The 22,449-nt window shown below is 37.4% G+C and overlaps 5 protein-coding genes across 5 annotated transcripts; 2 read left to right on the top strand and 3 right to left on the bottom strand.

The window, feature by feature from the left end:
- Window positions 1-2,158: 2,158 nt before the first annotated feature.
- LOC138899745 (secreted RxLR effector protein 78-like) lies at window positions 2,159-2,617 on the bottom strand. The gene has a single exon (XM_070186436.1). The coding sequence runs from the start codon at window positions 2,615-2,617 to the stop codon at window positions 2,159-2,161; it is 459 nt and encodes a 152-aa protein (XP_070042537.1).
- A 189-nt stretch (window positions 2,618-2,806) lies between these two features.
- On the bottom strand, window positions 2,807-3,610 carry LOC138899744 (uncharacterized). The gene has a single exon (XM_070186435.1). The coding sequence runs from the start codon at window positions 3,608-3,610 to the stop codon at window positions 2,807-2,809; it is 804 nt and encodes a 267-aa protein (XP_070042536.1).
- A 2,263-nt stretch (window positions 3,611-5,873) lies between these two features.
- Window positions 5,874-6,326, top strand: LOC138899743 (uncharacterized). The gene has a single exon (XM_070186434.1). The coding sequence runs from the start codon at window positions 5,874-5,876 to the stop codon at window positions 6,324-6,326; it is 453 nt and encodes a 150-aa protein (XP_070042535.1).
- A 2,574-nt stretch (window positions 6,327-8,900) lies between these two features.
- LOC138899742 (uncharacterized) lies at window positions 8,901-9,362 on the top strand. The gene has a single exon (XM_070186433.1). The coding sequence runs from the start codon at window positions 8,901-8,903 to the stop codon at window positions 9,360-9,362; it is 462 nt and encodes a 153-aa protein (XP_070042534.1).
- A 797-nt stretch (window positions 9,363-10,159) lies between these two features.
- Window positions 10,160-10,624, bottom strand: LOC104117662 (uncharacterized). The gene has a single exon (XM_009628735.4). It carries the CDS (start codon window positions 10,622-10,624, stop codon window positions 10,160-10,162), a length of 465 nt encoding a protein of 154 aa, XP_009627030.1.
- Window positions 10,625-22,449: the final 11,825 nt, after the last annotated feature.

Here is a 22,449-nt window from a genome sequence, read left to right as displayed (position 1 = left end):
CACACAAAACCCAACCGAACATTCCTCGGTTCACTAGCATAATCCGGATACGTCCTATCAAAATGCTTCCAAGCTTCCCCATCTGAAGGATGACACATAACACCGGGCGACCTTCTATTTTCATAGTGTCATTTCATATGAGGAGCAGAACTCATCGATGCGCACAACCTCTTTAATCTAGGAATAAGAGGTGAATAATGCATCGACTTCACAACAATATTCTTCTCTCTGGAAACCCGCTTAAAATGAGTTTTTTCACAAAATTTACAACTTTCTAAATCTGCATCACCCTTATAATACAACATGCAACTATCTTCACAACAATCGATTCTCATAGACGAAAGTCCTAACTTAGAAACCAATCTTTTAGCCTTATAGAAATCTTCGGGTATGTTGAAAGTTAGGTCAACTAGTTCACTCATAAGGCCAATGAAAGAATACATTCCCGCTTGAGAAATATTGGTATCTGATTTGATACTTAATAATCTAACTGCAACAGGCAATTGAGAGTGCATACTCCCTTCCCTTAGTGGACGACTAGCGGCCTCTAAACTGTTCATAAAAATATTTTGCCTCTTCGTTAGGAGGTTGTTCAACACTTTCATGGGTTTCAAAATCGAAGTGCATCCCAAAAGCATCTGCAACCATTTCATGGTATCTAGGATGTTGAACGCTATTCTCCACCGACCTACTACTTTCACCAACAATTACATTATGAAATACGCCACCAGTACCATCAACCTCTCCATGACTAGTCCACACAAAATAATTATCCATAAACCCTTTTTCTATAAAGATGAGTCGTAACATCCTCTGAACCCAAAAAATGCAAACACTTGCACTTTGTACAAGGACACCTATTCATCCCTCCAATCCGAAATGGTTCAAGTAGCATTGTATGCCTAATAAATTCCTTAACCCCTTATATAAATTCCTCCCTAAAAAACCGACGATTAGGATAATTCCTATTATACATCCAACTACAATATCCCATCTACATAAATAACAAATAAATTACATGTTATATTAATCATAATTCAAAGTACAACATTTACTTATTACAATATTGAATTAGTTAAGCCATTCAATTAGACTAACTCATTCAATTATAATTTGTTAGCACACTTAATTACAAACAATAACAACTCAGTAAAATCCCACCAGTGGGGTCTGGGGAGGGTAGAGTGTACGCAGACCTTATCCCTACCCCGGAACAGGTAGAGAGGCTGTTTCCGGGAGACCCTCGACTCAGAGACAATAGATCTGTGACAACAAAAACCCAAAAAATAATATCAGCAACGTGAGAGACAGCAAATAAATGGAAAAGCAGTAACACAAATATTATGCAAAAGTGTGAAACACAACATAAATCGCTAGCAGGGCTAGACAAAACACTATCATACTCGTCGGTACAAAGAGGGAAACCGGGACAAAGAGGAAAACCACTCGACTACCTCTTAACCTACAACCCTAATGCTCGACCTCCACACCTTCCTATCAAGAGCCATGTCCTCGGAAATCTAGAGTCGCGCCATGTCATGTCTGATCACCTCGACCCAATATTTCTTAGGCCGCCCTCTATCTCTTCTCGTACCTGTCAAAGCCAACCGCTTACACCTCCTAACCGGAGCATCTAGGCTTCTCCTCTACATGTGTCCGAACCATCTAAGCCGCGCTTCACGTATCTTGTCGTCCACCGGAGCCACGCCCACCCTCTCCCAGATATCTTCATTCATAATCTTATCCAGCCTAGTGTTCCCACACATCCATCTCAACATCCTCATTTCTGCTACTTTCATCTTCTAGATATGTGAATTCTTGACTGGCCAACACCCATCCCCATACAACATGGCCGGTCTAACCACCGCTCTATAGAACTTATCTTTGAGTTTTGGTGGCACATTCTTGTCACACAGGACTCCAGACACTAACCTCCATTTCATCCACCCACCCCAATACCGTACGTAACATCCTCGTTGATCTCCCCATCTCCCTGGATAATTGACCCTAAGTACTTAAAACTCTCTCTCTTAAGGATGGCCTGTGAGTCAAGCCTGACTTCCACATCCGCTTCCCCCGTCACGTCGATGAACTTACATTCCACATATTCCGTCTTAGTCCTACTCAACTTGAAACCTTTAGACTCCAGGACCTGCCTCTATACCTCCACTATCTCATTAACGCCGCATCGCGTCTCATCAATCAGAACTATATCATCAGCGAACAACATACACCATGACACCTCTCCTTGGATATGGTGTGTCAGTGCGTCCATCGCCAGGGCAAATAAGAACGAGCTGAGCGCAGATCCTTGGTATAACTCCATAACCACCGGAAAAGGCTCTGAGTCACCTCCCACAGTCCTAACCCGAGTCATAGCTCCATCATACATATCCTTTATCGACCTAATGTAAGCCACCGGCAGACCTTTCACCTCCATACATCTCCAAAGGACGTCCCTGAGGACCTTGTCATACGCCTTCTCTAGGTCAATAAACACCATATGCAAATCCTTCTTTCTATCCATGTATTGTTCCACCAACCTCCTGATAAGGTGGATAGCTTCTGTAGTAGAACGACCTGGCATGAACCCGAACTGGTTTTTCGATATAGGCATCGCCCTCTTTATCCTCCCTTCCACCACCCTCTCCCAAACTTTCATGGTATGACTTAGTAACTTGATACCCCTATAGTTGTTACAATTCTGGATATCACCTTTGTTCTTGTACACTAGAACTATTGTACTCTACCGCCACTCATCAGGCATCCTCTTCGTCCTGAAGATAACATTAAACAACCCAGTCAACTACTTCAAGCCTGCTCTACCCGCATATCTCCAAAACTCTACTCGAATCTCGTCTGGTCCGGTCACTTTGCCCCGACTCATCTTACCCATCGCACCCACGACCTCTTCAACCTTAATGCGCCTACAATACCTAAAGTGGCGGTGGCTCTCGGAGTGCCCCAATTTCCCTAACACGATGTTTCCATCCCCCTCTTTATTAAGAAGTTTATGAAAGTACGACTGCCATCTTTGCCTAATCTGGGCCTCTTCTATCAATACTCGACCGTCCTCATCTTTGATGCACCTCACTAGATCCAGGTCGCAAGCCTTCTTCTCTCTCGCTTTGGCCAACCGAAATAACTTCTTGTCCCCACCTTTGCCCCCAAGTTCCTCATACAGCTGACCAAATGCAGTAGTCTTACCCTCTGTGACCGCTAATTTCGCCTCCTTCCTAGCCTCCTTATATCTTTCTTTGTTCGCTCTCCTCTGATCCTCGTCGGTACTCTCTACTAACTTAATGTAAGCCGCTTTCTTGGCTTTCACTTTACCTTGGACCACGTCATTCCACCACGAGTCACCTCGGTGCCCGCCAGAGTAACCTTTCGAAACTCCCAACACCTCCCTCGCTGCCTCCCTTATACAGTCCACCGTCGGCGTCCACATAGCGCTAGCGTCCCCACTACTCTTCCAGATACCCACAGTCGTCAGCCGCCCCTCCAACTCCCGCACCTTATCCTTAGACAAGGCTCCCCACCTGATCCTCGACTGACCCCGCACAAACCTCTTCTTCCTCTTCCTCTTCCTCTTCCTCAATGAATCTAGCATAATTAGTTAAGCCTAATTTTCTAAAAGCAATAAACACTAATAAAATAATATTATCCCCTAAATTAATAAACCCTAAATTTCTAAAAGAAATAAACACTAATATAATAATAAATTAAACCCTAAAATAACAAATTATTTCTAAAAGCAATAAACACTAATAGAACAATATTATCCCCTAAATTAATAAACCCTAAATTTCTAAAAGCAATAAACACTAATATAATAATAAATTAAACCCCAAAATAATAAATTATTTCTAAAAGCAATAAACAAAATTAACTAGTTTAAATAATTTATACACCTCTATTAGTCCATAATCTATTTTAGTTACAATGTAGTTCACTTTAATTACAATGTACTTCACTTTAATTACAATGTAGTTCAAAAAATTGCATAAAATGATATTAGGCATGCAATAAATTAAAAATTAAAAGAGTAATAAAGTAGAACACTAACTTTGAAAGAGAGCGACATGCGGAAGGCGGCAGTGGAAGGGGGGCTGGGGGAGGTGGGGTTTCGATTTTGGGGGTGGGAGACTTGATTTTGGGTGGAATTTGGGTAAATATGTGTGAGAAAGAGAGATGGAAGAGAGAAAGAAGAGAGAGAGGGGGGGGGATGAAAATGGGGAAGAAACCCGTCTGGTAGGTCAAATAAACGAAATTATCGATAGAATTCGGTCGGAAACTTCGGTCGGTAATAATAAAATAGTTTTGACCGTTTGACCTCAATATTTCCGACCTAATTCGGTCGGAATTTAATTAAATATTTCCGTTTTTAAATTATTTTAATTATACCGACCGAATTCGGTCGGTTTTAGTGGTCATGTATATATATATATATACCCACGCGCGCAAAATATAATTTAATTCAATTATAGTAAATTTTAATCGAATATAATTGAATTTTCAATTGATCCAATTATATTGAGTTGTATCCAATTATATAAAGTTGTATTAATACAACTTAATTCAATTATAGTAAGTTTTAATCTAATATAATTGAATTTTCAATTGAGCCAACTATATTGAGTTGTATCCAATTATATTAAGTTGAATTAATACAATTTAATTCAATTATAGTAAGTTTTAATCGAATATAATTGAATTTTCAATTGATCCACCGATCAAGCATTCGTGTATGAACAGTTAAGAGTAAATCATCAACGCTAGTCATATGTATGTAATTGTAAATTATCGAGTTTAATTGATATAGTCGTTGTATCCAACATGCTATATAGTTTAATTGATATAGTCATTGTATAGTATATCTTAAGATGTATATATAGTATAGTATAGTATATATATATATATATATATATATATATATATATATATATATACATACACTTATATATACTAAATGTATAGTATATAAGCTATATATACCCTCTCTTTCAAGTGGATCTCATATCATATTTATGTCTCTATCTATACTATTTCGTAAACAGCTATAAGAAATTATCTTAAATATAACATTAATCAGTGAGATCATGAAGGTGTTTATGGTTAGAAATAGGAGTATCTACGAAGGAAAGTAACGTATTTCATAACAAAAGAGAAGAAAAGAAATGCTAAAAACCAAGTATAGCATACGTGACCCTTTGGTCTTGACCATGGTAATTTATACCGGAATCCCAATTTAAATGATACAGAGGATGGGTTCACACGCACCATCACTCTTAATGTGAATTTGCCACTCGATAAAAGGTTGTTATTAAGTAAAATATAGAGTATACTACTATAACATAAAAATTCGATTATAAAGAAAAATTATTCGTTATTCAGGAGTGTAAATTGCAGAGAGGTTTCATTGTATAATTCTTTAGTATTTTTCTACCCATCCTTTCAAAATTTACCGTGTTAATTACTTTTTTTCTGGTTCAAGTACGCTGTATGGTCGGGAGAGCTTTGCCTTTTAATAAATTTTACGTGATGCATATTCGAATTAGTCGAGCTAGCGGGTGTAGTGTCATGCAGCAGATAATTCTATATTATCTTTTTGCATACAAAACGATGCTGACCAAATTGAAGATCATCACATTGCCACTTGCCATTCAACTTGCAATTGAAGAAAATCTCCAGCCAACCCCGACGTTCTCCCATCTCTTTATGTTACAATTCAGAAATCTTTTATTCTCAGTGGGGCAAATGAATCACCTATAAATAGGAGTCTTGACTAGAAACTATGAACACACAAAAGCAAAGTATTTCCTCTAATACACTAAAGTATACCATCTGAATATCAGCCCAAAAAGCTTAATTCCATGGCCTCTCCAACCACTTCTCTTCTAGCTCTAATACTTTTCGCCATAGCTACAGGCCCACCCGCAGCCCATGCATTCGCCATAAATGGCCAAACTGTGCTTGGAATACAAGTGAGTGGCACCTTAGCTTGTTCAGCAACTGGTAACTTACCAGGAAATGGCATTGCTGGAGTCCTTGCTAGTGTCACTTGCAATGTAAATGGAACTCCAACTGTGCTTGGTGTTGCTACAACAAACCTCAATGGAGTTTTTGTTGCTCTAATTACTAACTTAAGTGGCCTTGACCCTAACTCCCTATCATGTGCTATTAGAGTAAATCTTCCAATTCTGACATGCTCTCTCTTGCCTCGCAATGGAGTCCTTCAAGCTAAAGTTAATCTCAAAGGTACTGTGTCACAGGCCACTATTGGACTTGTTGCTGATGCCACCATTGGTCCCTTCTCCATCGTTTGATAATATACACGAATTGTTACCTTACTTTAATCTATCCATGCATGGGATAGCTAGAAATAAATAAAATGTAGTATTGTATGTTATTTTATGCATGTATTTGTAGTTGTAACCAGATGTGTCAGTTGTTGACATTATGCAAGTTCCTCTACTTCTTCTTGTTCCTATATATGAATTAAGGAGAAGGATTAATGGTGTAATTTTTAGTTCAAACAGATGCTTTATTGGTATTGTACGATACTTTGCAGAATGCTATTGTGTCAGCAATAATATTACACTATTCTGACCCCAAAAAAAAAAAATACTCGTGAAAATTCATTTTTGATAATAGGTGGCAATGTCACGGAGGCGGATTCAAGATTTAAATTTTATGGGTTCAATATTTAACATTTTAACATTGAACCCATAATATTTTCGAAGTTTCAATTGAGAAGCTTACGTGGCATGTCTCTTAAGCCACCATTCTTATTTATCTTTTTTCTCAAATTTTCACAACTTTTTCCTCTTTTTTTCCTTCTTCTATTCATTTCCCCTTCTGATGTTAAATCCTTTGCATAAAGTTTCAGTTTTGAAATTAATTATTCTTTCACTTACAGCTTTATGCAATCATGGATTTCTCCAAAAAGTTTGAGTTACACCTTTATATATGCATCACTTAATTACAGAATTGAATGAAATCTTCACCATTATATTTTTAAACCACTATATAAACAAACACCAGTCCCATGGACGTGGCAAAAGGAGTCAGGCTTCCGCTAAGAGTTTAAAGTTTCATGGATATCATGTGGGTGAAGCAAGCGACGAATCAAGGAAGCAGGGGATCAGAAGCATTGTAAAAGTTTTTCACTAAAGCAACAACTATTTTGATATATCTTTTTAAATGGACTTGTGTGAATGTAGTTTTGTTTCTCTTGAAAGTTGCACTTGTCCCCTCTCCCCTTTTTCCATTGAAGCACTTTGATTGTTTATATACTAAAAAAGAACACTTTGAATTTATAGGCTAAAATGATGAGAGTATTCCAGGAAAATTCTAATTTTTGTGGATTTTGCATGAACTAATTAGGAAGAAAATTACTATAGTCCAATTAAAAATTTCCCATACGAAGATTGGTGAAAAAAAGAGAGCAAAAAAGTCACAACAGCGCTTAAATTTAATTGCAGAACCGGTGCTAAATTTATGAGGATTGTTTTGTCTTGGAACTCTTTTAACCATTTTTGCAAGCGAACTTGAGTAATTGGTCCAGCGAAGCTTTTAGGGAGAAGATTAAGCAATGCATGTGGAGTATATCTTAAAAAGACATTACGACAACAAGAACTGAGTTTTTTTAGGAAAAAATTGCATCTTGATTAATTCATATACATTTTGTAAAGCATAACTTGCTTTTAAAACTAGAAATATTTGGACACTTTTGTTTTAGGCTTTTTGTTGTTACACTAACTTCTCTTTATTTTCACTAAATATGTAGGTCATATTTGACTTTTTAGTTTGGTTTTCGAAAATTTCGGGTTCTGTTTAGCCATACGAATTTTTTCCTTTTCTTCGAAAGACTTCTTCAAATATTATTAAGTTATGCATTAAACTGAATTTTTGAAGATAAGTTTCAAGTAACCACTTTTTCAAGTAAGCAATATTTTCTTTCACAAAACATCTAACATTTTTTTCAAGTCAAATGCATGTCAAAATATAATTTCAATTTTCAAATACATTTTTTGAACTTCATTTTTATTTTTTTTGTCAAATTTCATGCTATTGTTTATGTCCAAACGCCTCCTAAGTTTTACCAAAAATCATATCGGTTGAATTTATGAACTTTTTTAGTTTATCTTATTAAAGAAAAATTAAAGAAAATTAGATTTGACAACGTATTGTGATTACTTTCAATATTTGGCTATAAGAAGAAATTAAATCATAGATCTAATGATATCTTTTATGATCGCGCGAAGCGCGATATAATTCACTAGTTTTTTATAATTTTAATAAATTTTTACACATAAATTTATGTTCCGCCTCGAAAGTTATAGATTCAATTGAACCCATAACTATAGTGCTAGATACGCCACCGGCAATGAGACTCGAATTTAAACTTCTATTTGTTCTTATATACCATGTTGGAGTGTGTAATTATACTAGCTTTTATTTATTTAATTTTATCTTCAACAATCAGTGGCTCTATAGTACGGAAAAGTGACTAATTATTCGGTGTTGTATAAAAATGTGAACTGACAAATCCGTTCTTACAAATGAATATATCTTTGCTTTAGGAAAATTTTGTAACTCGCCCAAGAGAAAAGAAACGTACTCATTTGTTTTTCCTTTACAAGATAGTATATTCGGAATAAATAATTTTTTCGGGATTATGTTCCAGTAATTATTGGAACTCATTTTATGCCTCATTGAGATTACTCAAATTACATTGTTCGCTTAACATATTACTAATCCGAATATCATGGGATTTCGATCCGCTTCCTCCTCCTGAATTTATTCCAATTAGCCCATTTTAATTTCCTTCGTCCCATACACACAAAATGCAAACAAAAAATATATATATGATTAGAACGGCAGAATCAAGAGTGAATATGGAATTATTTTCAATCCTGGGAAGGTTTCTGTTTGCTTGGTTCTTCGTCTCTTCTGCTTGGCAAACATTAAAAGAAATAGACACAGATATAAGACTTGTGGAGAAGGAATATGTTGTCAAACTGGCTGGTTTCCTCGATCTTGTAGTGCACTATTCAGAGGAAACAAAAATACAAATTGTTCATTTCTTCATAACATTCTTCATTGGTCTAAAAGCAATTGGTGGCTCTCTATTTCTATTTGACAGGATAGAAGGGATTTTTCTCCTGATATTGTACTTGCTGATAGCTACTCCAATTTTTTATGATTTCTATCACTATACAGTCGGAGAACCAGAATTTTTTCTTCTTCTCCACGATTTTATGCAGCATATAGCATTCTTGGGTGCATTATTGTTTTTCATAGAGATGAAGATCACACTTTTTCAGAGGCAACACCGAAGAAAAAGGCCGACAACTTAAGATATATATCAAAAGGAGGATTTAGGAAATTGTCATATTTTGAATAGAAGACCGGTTCTTAAGTACTTAATTTTATGAGAACACATATTCACATCCCCATCCCTTACAAAAAACATATCATGGATGATTATTCCGTGAAAATTTTCATTCATGAAAAAATTGACTAGCTAGGATATATATTTATGCTCGTCTCTTGTTGCCCTTTTTAAGCAATAATATTTAGCAATAAGGAGGTATTATTGAAAAATCTTAAGTAATTTGATGCTTGTCCATCATTAATTGTGTAAGAGTTTCTAATGGCGCTTATTATATCCTGGCCAGTACAACAACAACAAACTCAATGTAATCTCATAAGTGGAGTCTGGGGAGGATAATATATACGTAGTCATACTCCTACCTTGTCCATCATTGATTGTTTAAGAGTTTCTAATGGCACTTATAATATCCTGGCAAGTACGTCCGTCATTAATTTCTTCCAACATGAGAGATTAAAGTTGGTAATGTTTCACAACGAAACTTCCATTAATTATGACACCATTGATAAAGTGAACGAAGCAAAATGGAAACCATATAAAAGTAACAAAAACATGAGCGAAATATTCTTCTCCTTGTTTTGAAATATCAAACTACATGTCCTTAATGTTACAATTATATTATAGAAGCTTAGGTCTAATAACCTAACCCTCGGGATGCACCCCAATCGAAAGGCGCTAGACGGACAATTATTCGAAACTCAAACGTACAAGACGTCGACACACCATATTACTACATATTAAGCGATTTTTTGGTCAAGCATATTATGCAATAGGAACTAAGTGAAATGCACCGCAAGTAGCATCAGCAACAAGACCAAGCAAAGTTTGTATAAGGGTACCAACAAGGGTAATAGGAGCCCTAAGTGTTCCAGTTGAAGCCAAAAGTGAACAACTAGCAATTGGAGTATCAATTATAACTTGGCATGGTGTTGTAGTTTGATCAAAGAGGATGCCATCTAATGCAGTGATTATAGTTTGAAAGTAGCCATTAGCATCAGTTAGAACTTGGACAAGGCTTGTTGAACCACCATTGCATGAAATCTTGACGTTTACACCAGCAATGCCAGGGCCAGGTGGATTGCCTGTTGCTGAACAAACCAAAAGGCCACGTACCCTTAGTCCAATCACATTTTGGCCATTGATAAGGACTCCATGGGCTAATGGACTAGTTGTTGCAATGAGGAAAAGAGATAGTAGGAAAAGGGATGTTAACTTATTGTATGCCATATATATGGAGGTATTTTTTGGGTTTGAGCTAAAGGTGGTTGTGTTATTTTGGGTACAAGATAACCCTATTTATAGTGCTTCCACCGTTTTTTTAAATGATTAACAAAAGAATTAGATAACTCTGCCACGCCTGTGAGTTTGCTTATATTATCGGTCTCAAACTTGGATAAAGGATGAGGGTTGTAATAGGCTGGTAGCCAGCATAAAACGTACCAAATGAATCCTCGTAATATGCTTAAGGAAATCGCAGACGACAACTATTTGAGACTGAGGCATTGTTACTGTTGTTGTTGAATAAAAGAATTACATAATTTTGAGTTGGGATAATGGAGAGAGGAATATAAAATAGAACAAGTTCTATTTCTAGACGAGAAATCTTAACCATACCCTTGTTTTCAGAACCAAACAAAATTGAGTTTCTCTACTTCATCAATGTAAAAAGAATTACTCCCTCCGTTTAATTTTATCGACATCAAGTGTAAATTGAAAAACTTTAAGTTAAATTATTTTCAACTATAAAAAGATTGACAATCTTTTCTTAGCATAGTAAAAAGGAAAGAGTGTTATAATATAAATCCTTTGAGCAAAGAAAAGTAAAATTAAGTGAATAATGCCCCCGTTGTGGTTTAATGTTACCTTAACTTAATTGATGATGAGTTCAAAAGAAAAATAAAAAGAATGTAATAGAGGAATTAATTTAGCCAGGTTCAAAGTTGAGATTAATGTTGATAAGGTGGAAATAATAAGTTAGTCGAGGTTTGAAATATTTGAAGAAACTAAGGTACGGACCTTGATATTGTAGTATAGATAGATAAATAGATATGTGTGTATGCTCTCCATTATTGTATTTGACTATTTTCAGTTCCCGATTGTGGTCAAGTAATTCCCAAATTGTTAAATTTGTATCATATATTTGCTGAATTTTGAGTCAATTCAGTTGCTCAAAACCTGGAAATTCCCAGACTCTCACGAAGATATGCAGCATTCCCATGAACACTTGAACCCCATACCCTCATTTCCTGCAAGAGATAGGAATTAATATTCATATTAATTCCACCTATATATGTGAATTACCCCAGTTCGATTGGACATGATTAACAAAACTATTGATTATACGGCAGTTTATGCATATATAATTCTGCATAGAAACAAGCAAATACTGAACTTCAAGATTTGTGAATAGTAATATTAGTCATGAGTATTTTTATGCAAATACTGAATCTCAGTATTTAAATTGAAATACTCGTTTATATCTGTATATATTTCAAATAAATCTATATATTACTCACTATCTTTAACTTTTACAAGTTTTTTACTAGTAAAGTTAAAGTCCAAAAATAACGTAGCCAAAATCGCTCTTTATACTTGGTGGATAAATTTGTTTAAACATTTATACAGCATATTAATTTTCATACAAATTGGGGCATGAGAGCTGTTGGGAAGTGTGAGAGTGTGACAGGCTAATCTAAGGAATGGGTTATATATAGAGTACAAAACCTAAATGTGGTTTTTTTTGCCATGTAAAACGGAAATAAGTGTAAAAAAAAAAGAGTGACTTATCTATGTATAACTCTCTTTTAAAGAGCGCTATACATTAACGGACGTTTTGGACGTTAAGGTATAGCGCTCTTTAAAAAAGCGTTATACATCTATAACGTTGTTATTAAAGGCGTTATATGTATAGCGTTTTTTTAAAGAGCGTTATACCTGTTTTGTGGGCCCACCAATAAGTCGCATGCATTTAACTGACATAACAATAATTCGAATGGGTATAGCGCCCTTTAAAAGAGCGCACTATACCTAAAAATAATTCAACCCCCCTCCCCCCGAGCTAGGCATTGCCTTATTTAAAGGCGTTAGGATTTTACAAAAATCCATTCAAAAATATTCGTAACTCCTGTTAAAATTTTTCTTCTTGTTAAATTCTCAAGCATTTTTTCATAATGTTTGAAGAGCGAAAAGTAAGGGTTTCATTATATTAGGGGGGGTGAGGTTGTGGTGGCGAATAACACTGTGAACTATAGTTTATCTCCACAGTGTCATGTTAAGTTGTCACTTACAATGGAGTACGATACATTGGTATCGTTGTTATGTGAAAAAAATGAGTGTGAGGAAACGTTCGGTGAACCTTAAAATAACCGGAAGATATCCGTATTCCGTTACTCCACAAGGGGTTGCTTGTTACGCTGAGTTTAACATCGACGATGATGAAACTTTGAGGGATTTTTTGAGGACTCCGGATGAATATCGGAAATTTCTTGTGATAAAAATGTTGGACATGTACGTCAAGGTCGAAGACGTTCGCAATAATGAGGTTGAGCATAGTAGGGATAACCCTCAGTCGTCGGGTGGTTATTCTGGAGCAGTTTTTGCCGTCAGGTTCCGGCTGAAAGAGTTTGGCCTGATTTAAACTTATCACCACTGGTGAATGAGGAATGAGGAAATAATTTCTCTCCTGCTTTACATAATCCACAAGATGAGTAGTAAACTTCAATTTTCCTTAGTGTTACGATGTATATTTTTTTTGTATTAAATTTATATTAACACTCATATATTTCACAGGGGGTACCGGCCAGATATGACTTTTACAAGTTATGAACCCACGCCCAGTTAGAATATGCGTAGTTCTGGTATGTTGGATCATGGTGGTCCATCCGGGAGTCATCACCAACAGGATAATGTCCATCAAGGAATGTTAACACATTATGACTTGTAAGTGAAGTGATATAACTATATGGAAAGTATTTATTAATTTGAGTAGCTTATTATTTTATTGTTTGTGCAGTGAAAACGAGCAAGTTGATCCACCTGTCCTGACTTAATTGCCCGAAGACGATATATTAAATCGGGATCTCGAAGATGCACAGAGTGAGGAAGAGAACAGTGATTATGACAACAATGTCGATGATTCCGTAGACGACACGCCCTTCCCTCGTGAGGATGGTGATGAGGAGGAAGAGAATGAAGGACCTGATTTGACGAGGGAGTATGCTCCACCCCTTGTTAGACCAAGAGTGTACGAGTCCCAAATGTCGTTTCATTCAAGGAAGATTCCCTACCTTGATCATTTTCCAAGTATGTCGGATGTGGATGCTCTCACAAGGGATTTTGATGAAATTCGGACAGCAATGTGGGATGATTCTAGACCAACGGTGCTGGCAAAGGGCATATTTTTTCCTGATAAAGCGCGCCTAAGCAGGGCGGCGAAAATGTACTGCGTAAAAGAGTGTCATGAGATGACGGTATGGGAGTCAAGTCCGGATGTATACAAGGTTGTTTGTCACAGATGGTTTACGGGTTGTCATTGGATACTGCGTGCGAGCAAGAAGAACATAGGTCTGTGGAAAGTAGGTAAATATATTCCCACCCACATATGTGAAATGGACACATTCAATGAGAATCACTACAACTTGGATATTGACTTGATTTCTCTTGTCCTTATTCCACACCTTGAAGCGTCCATAAGGTATAAAGTCAAAGAGTGCATTACATTAGTCCACCAGGAATATGGCCATACCATTACCAAAAAAAATGCATTTCTCGGGCGCAAACGTGCGTTTGAAATTGTTTATAGTAATTGGGATAAGTCATTTGCAGCTCTACCCAGGTACATGGCGGCACTGCAACACTTAAATCCCGGAACGATTGTTGAATGGAAGCTTGAGCGGAGTCCGAGAAGACCAGAATATATATTCAATTACGTGTTCTAGGCATTTAAACCAGCAATTGATGGTTTTCCGCATTGCCGGCCGGTAATATCCATAGACGGCACCCATGTCTATGGAAAGTATGATATCAAATTGTTGATCGTCGTTGCAGTAGATTCTAATGGAAAAATATTTTCTCTAGCTTTTGCTATTTGTGCCAATGAAAGCCAAGAGACGTGGACGCTATTTTTGAACCATTTGAAAGAGCACGTTGTCAAACAGCGTTCCGGTATTTGTCTAATATCTGATCGGCATAGTGGTATCTTAAGTTCTGTAGAGAATTTGCCTGCATGGCAAGAACCTTATGCCTACCACCGTTACTGTGTGAGGCACCTGAAGGCCAATTTCCAGAAGACACATCCCAACAAGGATCTACATGATTTGATGTAGATGGCAGCAACAGACCACCAAGAGCATAAATTCCGGAGGCACATGGAATCTATCAGGTAGGAAGACGAGAGAGCCTATCGTTAGTTGGTGCGACATGAGCTTGACAAGTGGACTTTGCATGCGGATGGTGGAAGAAGATGGGGAATTCTGACTACAAATGTGTCAGAGTCTTTCAACAGGTTATTGAAGTCGGCAAGAGGATTGCATGTCACTGCCATGGTGCGCATGTCGTTCAAGCAGATGGCGGGGAGGTTTGTTGAAAGGGCTGCAGCTGCAACGTCATTGATGGAAAGGGGTGTTGAATTTATGCCACTGTCGATGAAGAGATTTGAGAAATACAGTCGGCGAGCACATTGGCATTCATTTTTACAGTATGATCAGGACAGAAATATTTTTGAAGTTCGCACCGCTATCCATCAAAACCGGGGAAATAATATACATACCATAAATGAATCTACAAGGTTATGCTCTTGTGGGAAATGGTCCATCTACCACATGCCGTGCTCACATGCCATCAGATGCTTTCAACATATTGGTTTAGGGCCAACCAACTACGTTGATAAATAATATAGTGTTGCTGCATACTTAAACACCTATAGTGAGCAGTTGCAGCCAATGGATGATGAGCATTATTGGCCGCCGGAACTATTTAAAATGGTATGTAACAAGGAGTTTTTGCGTCAAATACAGGTGCAGAAGAGAACGCGTATACGGAACCAAATGGATGTTAGCGATACCGTTTATGCGCGCAAATGTGGTATATGCTCGCAAACAGGACATGACCGTCGAAAATGTCCTTCGGCTGGTTTGGGTGGCGGTGGTAATCCAGCTCCTGGTGGAAGTTCTTCTAATGTGCCCAACTATCAAGGATACACGTAGTAACTGGGTTTCGTAATGTAGTTGTAATAAGTGTATGTACTTGTTTATGTTGCAAGATGTATCAAATAAAATTATGTTTCCATTGTTGTTAAATCTTATTGATAATGGTCCATTTTTCAGTTGAATAAATTAATGAATTTCTCCCTCTCGTTCATGTAATCAAAAATAGTAATGGATTAAAAAACGAAAAAAAATTTAGTAGACCTTCGAATTTCACGCTAAAATTATTATTAGAAAACTACACTGTCAAAGGAGGAAGATTTTTGATAAATATGTGAATATATATAGCGCGGTTAAATACTACGTTATGTGTTAGCATAGCACGGTTAAATACTACGTTATGTGTGTTGTCTTGTCGAACTGAAAAGCTGCCTGCCTGCGAAAAAGTTGTTTTGTATCCGAAAGAATCTTTAACATGCGAAGCATAGCGCGGTTAAATACTACGTTATGTGTGTTGTCTTGTCGAACTGAAAAGTTGCCTGCTTGCGAAAAAGTTATTTTGTATCCGAAAGAATCTTTAACACGCGAAGCATAGCGCGGTTAAATACTACGTTATATGTTAGCATAGCGCAGTTAAATACTACGTTGTGTGTGTTGTCTTGCCTATAAATAACGGGCGCATTCTTATTATTTTCTGTGCTTAACAATAACCAATAGCAAAACTCTCCATAAAAGCAGGGTTTGTTTTCGTTTTAACAAATATTTGAACGCCTTTATGTACCAAGGTGCCAGTGCAGCAAACAATGTATGATGGCGGACTGTTGGGATGATGGTGAAGTTGGGCGCCGATACTGGATGTGTGTGAACAGGTTTTATAGGATTCCCGACGAACCTTTTTGCAATTTTGAGTTATGGATTGATTAACCCTATAAGCAGGAATACTACAAATAAACTTTGCAGTATATTCATGATTTGAACAAAAGATACGAACGTGATGAGGTTATGTATAAACGAGAAATTGCGGCGTTGAAGGAGAAACTAAAAGAGGTGGAAGAAGAAAAAAATAAGTTGTTGGATCAATTTGAGTGGTTGAAGAAGAGAATAGTTGACTAAACAAACCAATGTATGTGTTGAGTGTTGTATTTTATCTTTATGCTTTTCATGTCATATATTTTCATTATGTGCCGAATTTAAATTATGTTAAGTTGTTGTGTTTGTGTTTGTGTTGCAGTATTAAAATAACGAAGAACCCGAAAAATATATACATAATGCGCATATAACGAAAATAATAAAAATTATTGCTATTATTTACATAAAATAATATTTACATCAAATACAAAAAAAAATCAATGTGTTCCACAGCCTGTGTGCTTCAATGCAGCCGCTGGCCTGAGACGCATCCCATCCCGCCCGGCTACGCTATTAGGATCATCCTCATCACGTCGCCTCTTTATAGCAGGATGTGTTGCAGCATGATCATCAGTAGTGCTGGCAGGATTGGTAGAAGGGGTCGTCGGTCCAATAGTAACCTACAGAAGAATAAGTCAGCTCGGTATAGGAAAATATATATTAAGTCACAACAATTTAAATTGTCTTACCACGATCTTGTCGGGCTCCTGAATATAATCATCCATCGCAGCCAGGTCAGCATCGCACAAAGCGGCCTCCGTGACGGGCGGGGATGAAGCCTTAATAAGAAAATTAATAAAGTTATTTATGGAAAATAAATGAGAAAAGAAAAACTAATTTAAAGTAAATACTAATAAAAACATACATGCGCCTGTGAAAGCTCCCCAGCACCCCTCGATGATGAGCCATAACTCAGTCAGCGCCCACTATCCATATCTCGGGTCGGCCGATCCTCAGCAGTGGTCGATGGTCCTGGGAAGTATGCATCCCAATGCTCTCCGGTAATGTCTGTGCCCGTGATCAATAATGGACCTGACGGGGTAACCTGCGAAGTCCCTGGAGTGAGCTGCAGCCCAAGGCTGTATGACGACATGCTGCTGGGATACTCGTCCGGCTCATGAAGGTCACCCGGCAGATCAGCATCAACATCATCAACATGGGCCTCAACGCCCCCTTGCTGAGGACCACCTCCTCGCCGCCCACCACGACCCCATGGGGAAGCCCTGCCTCGTGGGGCACCCCTACCTCGCTGGTACTGCTCTGGCGCCACATAAGCAGGGTCGTGTCCTAAGCGTTGATCCTCTCGGGCTCGCTGCAGTGTCCGGGCAGCCACCTCTGTAACCTGCCGGCCATAATCGTACAAAGCGGTCGCTCTCTCGCCGGCATGCTGCTGCATCTGCAATCGCATCTGGTAGACTATATGTAGTTTAATAGCCTGCACAACGTATAAAATATAAACTATAGAACACTATGTTACAGTTATATAAGTAATAATACCAGAAATCATACCAAGGCCTCGTGTCGCCCGACGTATGGAACGTAACTACCGCCAGTTTGATAAATGGGATTCCCGACGAAAAGTCGGGTAACGCAGCGGTACCAGGGCATATACTCATGAATAGTATCTGTCCGGCTCTGTGAATGGGGGCTGAATCAGGTCAGCTCGTCGGTCCCAAGTATCGACTTGCGCCTCTAGCCTTGCCACATATGTGTCGTCCACCCTGCAACGATCATCCCGCTGATAATGTGTGGGCTCCCATGTGGGCCCTCTTGGTACAAGCTGTGGACGGCCAAACTGGCGAAGTACTCGCTCCGTGGCATAATGCTTCATAATATCGAGGCACATCAGCGGGACAGAAGTGCTCCAAATCAGTCGGTCGACCAAGCAATAATCGGACAGGCCACCTATCAAGTCGTCGGTGTATGGCGTCGAGATAAACTATTAAATAACAACAGAAAGCGTGAGTATGCACAACACATGTGAAGCTATACCAAGTAAACTTAGGTATATATTTACATGTGCGCCCTCCAGCATATCCAACAAATTCCTACAAAGGGGGCAATTATGTCGAGCCTCGTAGATATGTACGTATCACCGCCGGAGAACCCACCTCCTAGATAGAGGAAGAAACGGAGGTGGTACATTCGGAGGTAATGGGGGTAGAGGTGGTTGCAACTGCAGGAACCGCTCCCAGGCCCAAATCTAACATACAAAGTTGACGTAAAATTTAAGATAAATTTTTACTAGATATATTATAATGAATAGAGTATTCGAATATGTTGTCACATGTAGCAGCGGAAAAAATCCACACACGTCATGTTGGGTGCCCATGCTCGCCCAGCACATCTACCTGTACAAGTAGGCGAGAACAGCAGCACCCCGGTTGTACTGGGGTAAATCATCTAGCCGCTGAAGATGATGAAGAAATATCAAGCTGACTAGGTTCCCCGAAGTGTTCGGGAACAAGACCCCTCCAACCATAAGGAGCAGCAGCAACCTCGTATACCGGTGAATATGCAGATCATTTGTCTCGCCAGTGATGTCGGGGTGCAATATCTCCAAATGCTGTCGAATAGCTGTCAAACTCATGCGACTGGCCCCTGAGTGTGCAGTCTCATCCTGTGGCCTGAAACCAGTGAGTTGTTGCAGCATGTCCAAATACTGCCCACGCGTCATCTCTCTCATGGCCTGAGGCAGTGCAACGGGCAGTCCATCAACGGGCAGCCCATATAAAACCTCCACGTCCTGCAGCGTGATGGTGGCCTCACCAATGGGAAGGTGGAATGTGTGTGTCTCCGATCGCCACCGCTCTATCAGGGCCGTGACCAAAGACCAGTCGAGTTGCAGCCGCCCGATCTCCAAAATCCTATAGAAGTCTGTAACCCGCAGGCGCTGGACTACATGGGGATGGAGATCTCTGTCCTTCATAAAATCCCACATGTCGTTCACTCTCCTAGCGCGGAGAGTCTGGGCCAGTAACTCTCCCTCCCGGACGTGGGCGGACCTATGATCGCCTTGTAACACTAATAGCTCATCGCAGAAAGGTCCTTCATAAAATCCTATGATCGTCTACTGTAAATTAAACAACACTAATTGTATATTTGTTCTGTAAATTAAATAATTAATTTTTATAGTTATACAATATTTAATTGGAAAGAGTACATATCTATGGGTTCCAGGCTCGATATTTGAGGTCCAGTAGCACCAAGCTATTCTGAATTCTTGTATGTGTCAATTTTATTATTTTACATGTTAGTTTCATAATTTTGTATGTTTGTTCTGTAAATTAAATAATTAATTTTTATAATTATATAATATTTAATTGGATAGAATATTAACATATGGGTTTCATGCTCGATATTTGAGGCCCAGTAGCACCAAGCTATCCTGAATTCTTGTATGTGTCAATTTTATTATTTTACATGTTAGTTTCATAATTTTGTATGTTTGTTTTGTAAATTAAATAATTATTTTTTATAATTATACAATATTTAATTGGACAAAGTATTCATATATGGGTTCCAGGCTCGATATTTGAGGCACAGTAGCATCAAGCTATCCTAAATTCTTATGTGTGTAAATTTTATTATTTTACATGTTAGTTTCATAATTTTATATGTTTGCTTGTAAATTAAATAATTAATTTTTGTATATTGGACAGAGTTTGTGTTTGATCTATCAGTATAAGATATACTTAAACAACAGGGATACTACGCTAAAAGGCTCTACATTTTATTAAGCTAAAAGGGCACTATATTACTAGTCTTTAAACAAATAAATAATCTAAACTAGATAAAATCAACAAATACATTTTAATCACAAAACATTCACGAAAATACATATAAAACAGTAAAAGTAATTTATTAACATTTTTATTAACAATTAATAAAGATTTCTCAATTTTTACATATTTTTTTAGAACACTAATATCTTAGTCCGGATAAAAATAACATATCAGTTTAAACGCAAAAAAAAATACAAAACAACATGGAACATATTCAAAACACCTAATATGGATCATTTATACGAGTTTCGACATAAACTAAATCGGAATACCTCGATTTATGTTTTTCGAAAAGTTGAAGAATTGAATATTTGAGTCTGAAACAAGCAAACCACAACAATAGGAATGGATGGCTAGGATGTGGGACCAACAATCTTATCTTTTTATGGGACGGATGGGGTCCACTCGAATTTTTTATCGACAAAATGGGGGGGGCTGAAGATTTTTGAAAATGGAGGGAGGGATTCGGGTTCTGCGTGAGGGGAAAGGAAAGGGACGATACTTATGTAAATATAGCTAGCGCTATTTATATAGCGCGGTATATAAAAGCGCTATACATATAGCGCGGTATATAAAAGCGATATACATATAGCGCGTTTATATAGAGTGTTATACTTACATATCTTATCAATTTCCATATAAAACGCGGTTCTTAAAGGCGTTATATGTATAGCGCTCTTTTAAAGAGCGTTATACATAGATAAGTCACTCTTTTTTTTTACACTTATTTCCGTCCTACTTGGCAAAAAGAACCACATTTAGGTTCTGGACTCGTTATATATAGGTCATCATTTAAGACTCAATAAATAAAACCATAGACTCCAGAGTATGGGAGACATAAAATTTAGTGAATAATATAACTTTTTAATGTTGAACTTTAATGATATCTCGTTAGTATAACCATATGATCTTGTTATAAACTTAGCGGAGAGAAATATAATTTTTATGCATTAATATACACAATATAAATATCCTCTCGTTAGCTCCAACACTCATAATATCACCAATTTCAAAATTTAATCATGCACTTTACTAACTCCGAAATAGGAGACGTTCAAAGTTAAAAACTATTTAACAAAATAAACTTTAAAAAGGAATTAAAACTACTCCATTTACTTAAAACCATTAAAATAGAGTTTATCGTCGTATAACTTACAGCTCATTGAAAAAGGCTAAAAGCATGTCGGAAGACTTAAGACATGTCGTGAATCGACCGACGAAAGTTAACCTCAATTTTTTCAAAATGAGAGCTCCAAAAGGTATGGCAATAGTAATACATCCCTTTTTAAACTCGGTTGTTGCTTCCAAACTCTATTGCCCCTCCTCCACATCTTTCATGGCAATATATTAATACTTTTTTTTTATTGTTGTCGTAATTCTTTGTCATTTTTACTATACGTAAATTTTTAAATAAACTCAGAGCGTATAATTCAACAAATATAAGAGTTGTCTTGCGCGATGGGTTAAATCTTTTATAGAATACGCAATTGTTCGAAATGAAACAAACTCATATATAATGACAAATACGATATTGCTTCGGAGAAAGAAAAAAAAAAGTAGACAAAAAATACTATTCCAAATCTCAAAAAAAAAAAAAAATTCAAAACGTATATATGAATCTCTAATCACTTAATAGAGCAGATATTTTTTCCATAGAAGGAATGTATTGTCATCATTATAAAATGCAATTTACACCAAATTAAGGGCTAATAAACTAAGACACTTGATCATCAATGAGTGTATAAGTATAACGTTATACTTTTCCTCAAAAAAATATCTACTTTCTTTCATTCCATAAAACTCTTGGCAGGCTTCCAAATTCTCTTCAGTTCCTTCGTAAAGTTGCATCACTCGTAACAAGAAAAAAGGCAGAGGCGGATCCAAGATTTAAATCATGTGGGTTCAATTTTAAGATTTTTAACATTGAACTCATTATATTTTTAAAGTTATGAGTTCATATCTACTATTTTTGCAATTTTAATGAATTTTTATATACAAATTTTTACTCCGCGTCGAAAGTTATGAGTTCTGTTGAACCCGTAGCTAATACCCTACATCCGCCTCTGAAAAAAGGTCGTTGGAGATTTGGGCATCACCCAAGTCGATCTGAAAATCTATGTAACAGTTGTCACAACGTACTAGTTGCAATTTACAAGGGAGAAAAAGACTGTAATTACCTTACATGTCTATTCCACAGATAAGAACTTGAGCTGAG

The sequence above is a fragment of the Nicotiana tomentosiformis genome, chromosome 10 (assembly GCF_000390325.3).
Source record: "Nicotiana tomentosiformis chromosome 10, ASM39032v3, whole genome shotgun sequence".
NCBI lineage: Eukaryota > Viridiplantae > Streptophyta > Magnoliopsida > Solanales > Solanaceae > Nicotiana > Nicotiana tomentosiformis.
Note: the sequence above shows the minus strand (reverse complement) of the source record. Positions and strands in the feature narration are given on the sequence as shown.

Coding starts and splice junctions, on each gene's coding strand:
- LOC138899745 (XM_070186436.1), bottom strand. CDS start 2,617: ATGCCTATATCGAAAAACCAGTTCGGGTTCATGCCAGGTCGTTCTACT.
- LOC138899744 (XM_070186435.1), bottom strand. CDS start 3,610: ATGCTAGATTCATTGAGGAAGAGGAAGAGGAAGAGGAAGAAGAGGTTT.
- LOC138899743 (XM_070186434.1), top strand. CDS start 5,874: ATGGCCTCTCCAACCACTTCTCTTCTAGCTCTAATACTTTTCGCCATA.
- LOC138899742 (XM_070186433.1), top strand. CDS start 8,901: ATGGAATTATTTTCAATCCTGGGAAGGTTTCTGTTTGCTTGGTTCTTC.
- LOC104117662 (XM_009628735.4), bottom strand. CDS start 10,624: ATGGCATACAATAAGTTAACATCCCTTTTCCTACTATCTCTTTTCCTC.